This window comes from Cannabis sativa, chromosome 8 (genome assembly GCF_029168945.1).
Source record: "Cannabis sativa cultivar Pink pepper isolate KNU-18-1 chromosome 8, ASM2916894v1, whole genome shotgun sequence".
Classification (NCBI taxonomy): domain Eukaryota; kingdom Viridiplantae; phylum Streptophyta; class Magnoliopsida; order Rosales; family Cannabaceae; genus Cannabis; species Cannabis sativa.
The window spans coordinates 1025154-1027988 of NC_083608.1; the positions used below are offsets into that span (position 1 = coordinate 1025154).

Consider the following 2835-nt stretch of genomic DNA (forward strand, 5'->3'; position numbering starts at 1 on the left):
ATCAAGAATTCAATTTGCCGCTTCAGATTGTTGCATTTATTAGTGTCATGGGCATAATCTCCATGAAAACGACAAAATTTGGACATATCTCGTTTATTTATGTCCTTTTTCATGGGAGCAGGTTTCTTGTACAAAAATACCGACGGAGTGGCCATGTAGATGGTCTCCACGTCGTCAGTCAGCACTTAGAAAAAAATGAACTTGGAAGGATTCTCTCTACGGGTCTGTTTGGCTTTGCCTACGAACTTTCTCTTTTTCCCATTGCATTGGTTGTCGTTGTTAATAGATCTTTTGCCGCCTGGATTGAACTACTAGGGTACTGGGGGTTTTGGGCAGATGTACCAACTGAAGGAGCCTGTGGTTGGCCCGGTCTAGGCTCGACATCTACCCGTTGAATGGCTTCTTCAAGCTTGATGAAACTATCTGCTCGGTCGAGGAAATCACTCATTGAGTCTATGGGACCACTTTTCTTGATGTCTTTCTGTAGCTCTCCAAGAATCTCGATGCCCCGGAGTATGGCAGCTAGCTTTCCTTCTTTAGTTAACCGTGCTACTTTTGTGGCCTCTGTCACGAATCTGCTTATGTAAGCTCGGAGAGGCTCTCCTGTTCTTTGCTTCACTTCGACCAGCTCTTCTAAATGCAGTGGGAGTTGGAGAGAAGAAGAGAATTGTGCATGAAACTCTAAGGAGAAGGCTTTCCAAGAGTTGAACCTTCTTAGTGTCAACTTGAAGTACCATTGTTGTGCGACTTCTGAAAGTGTGGCAGGGAAAACTCTCCAACGCACATCTCCTCGTACCCCATGCAAGTCAATTTGCATTTCAAAATACTTGAGATGCGATAAGGGATCTTCTTTCCCTAGGTACATCTTCCAGGTCGGCGTATTGAACTTGAGGGGTAGCTCTAGAACATTGATCTCCGGTGTGCCCGGTCCAACTCGAGATCATTGAGCTTTTGACCGGCCAGGCCTTGCAACATATTTTTCAGTTCATCCAACTGTGCTTCCACGGATGGATGAACCTGTTTGGCCTCTTGACTGATCAGTGCCACATCAAGATCTCTTTGAGCTGGATCTTGGATGTGGATACTAGGCCGAGTGGCTGGTTGAACATATTGTTCGTCTAAACTTCTCCCTCTATTCAGATCATCCTTGAGATCATGAGCTGTCCCCAGTCTGTTAAATACTGGAACACCAGGTTGTCTCAACATCTAGTTGGTTTGGCTGATCACTTGGCCAGAACTGCTAGTCTGGGCAAAGTTATTGGGTATAACCCCACCTGATGAGTTGCCAGATAAGGTCTGGCCGCCTACCACTTGGCCCATAGGTTGAACCTGTGACTGGAGATTGGACGGCTAACCTTTCAGAGTCTGGGCAGTATGCCCAGCATGAATTTTGTTCGAGCTACCCAGTGCAATGCTGGACGCAGGTTGCTAGTTAGCAACTTGGTAGGCCCACCGTATCAGTACGGTGGCCTGTCTTGTTCGGTCGTCGATGGTTGCCTGTTGAGCCTTCCACATTTCCATCTCTCTATCCCTCCATTCGACAAATTGGCACCTTTTCTCTTCGAATGCAAGGTTCACTGCAGCACAGAGCTCCACCTTATCATGATGAAAGGTATTAGTATGACTTTGCATGAGCCTAAGAGCATTACAGAAGTTCTGGATCTCAGTGTCATCTCCAATGGTTGTCTGAACATTTGTTGTTAAAGGCATTCCAGTACTGCAGCACCGTGTGTGATTCCAGGCAAAGGATATGTCACACCTTGACCCGCGGTCGGTGGTTGCGTGTTTGGTTGTTCAGGATTGACGACTAGTGGGACCCGTGCATTCCCTAGAGTCTGCAGTGCAGGATACGCCACCAACGGATCCACCTGATCAATCACGCCTCTGCGAGTTTGTAGCACCATAGTGTTTCTGGTCAAACTTAAAGCAAAGAGCAAACTTTGATTGTTGTTCTCAATGAAAGCACCAAAATGTTAACCTCGCTTTTAGCCAACGACAATGAGTCAAATAGTAAGTGATAGAAAATATAATTAAAGTGAAGTATGAACTAATAAGCAATAAAGAACACAAGGTTTTAGAGAGGTTCTACCCCGTTAGTTTGGTATGGCCTACTCCCTTGATTTGTATTAACTCAAGAATAAAGAATACAGTGTGTCCTCTCTTGAAGCTCTCACAATGAACTCTCTGAGTATGCTCTCTTAGATTTCTCTTAAGCAGTTCTTTCGACCCCTTTACTAGTGAGAATAGATCACTATTCATAGGGCTAAGTGCTTGAGGGAAGGTTTCCCTTTTGCTTACAATGTCTATAGTTGGTAAGAACATATATTACATATTTCGTATACACAGATTGTGGGATTTGGACAGCTTGTCATATCTCTGTGATACCGTCGCAGACTTATAGGGATTGCGTTTGTGCTTCACGATGCAAGTCTTGAAATTGCTAAGTGTTGATATGCTGCTCGGATTGTCTACTACTCGGTTGGGAGACATTATCCGTGCTAGTGTATGCTAATCTTCGTTCGGAACATCTCTTCAGCCAAATGTAGAGAATAAGGTCCATATGTCACCAACATATGCCGTCACGTCATAGTGCAAAAAATAGGATAATACCTTGTAAGTGAAATGGATTAATTTCACCTACTTAAAACACCAAAATTAATAGGATATATAGAATTTTATAACTTATATTAATAATGAGACAATATATATATTTCTTTTAAAAAAAAGCAAAATGAAAACTCTAAATAAATAATTTTTGTTGTTGGCCACTTTATTTTTCAAAATTGTTTTATTACCATACATTTTACTGCTGCTAAATAAAATTGCTCTTTTTTT

The 2835-nt window shown here is 42.8% G+C and overlaps 1 protein-coding gene across 1 annotated transcript; it reads right to left on the reverse strand.

The window, feature by feature from the left end:
- Positions 1-238: 238 nt before the first annotated feature.
- On the reverse strand, positions 239-865 carry LOC115699785 (uncharacterized). Its single transcript, XM_030627331.2, has one exon. It carries the CDS (start codon positions 863-865, stop codon positions 239-241), a length of 627 nt encoding a protein of 208 aa, XP_030483191.2.
- Between the last annotated feature and the right edge of the window lie 1970 nt (positions 866-2835).

Bases quoted from the DNA above. Each gene is read 5' to 3' on its own strand.
- LOC115699785 (XM_030627331.2), bottom strand. From the start codon at position 865: ATGTACCTAGGGAAAGAAGATCCCTTATCGCATCTCAAGTATTTTGAA.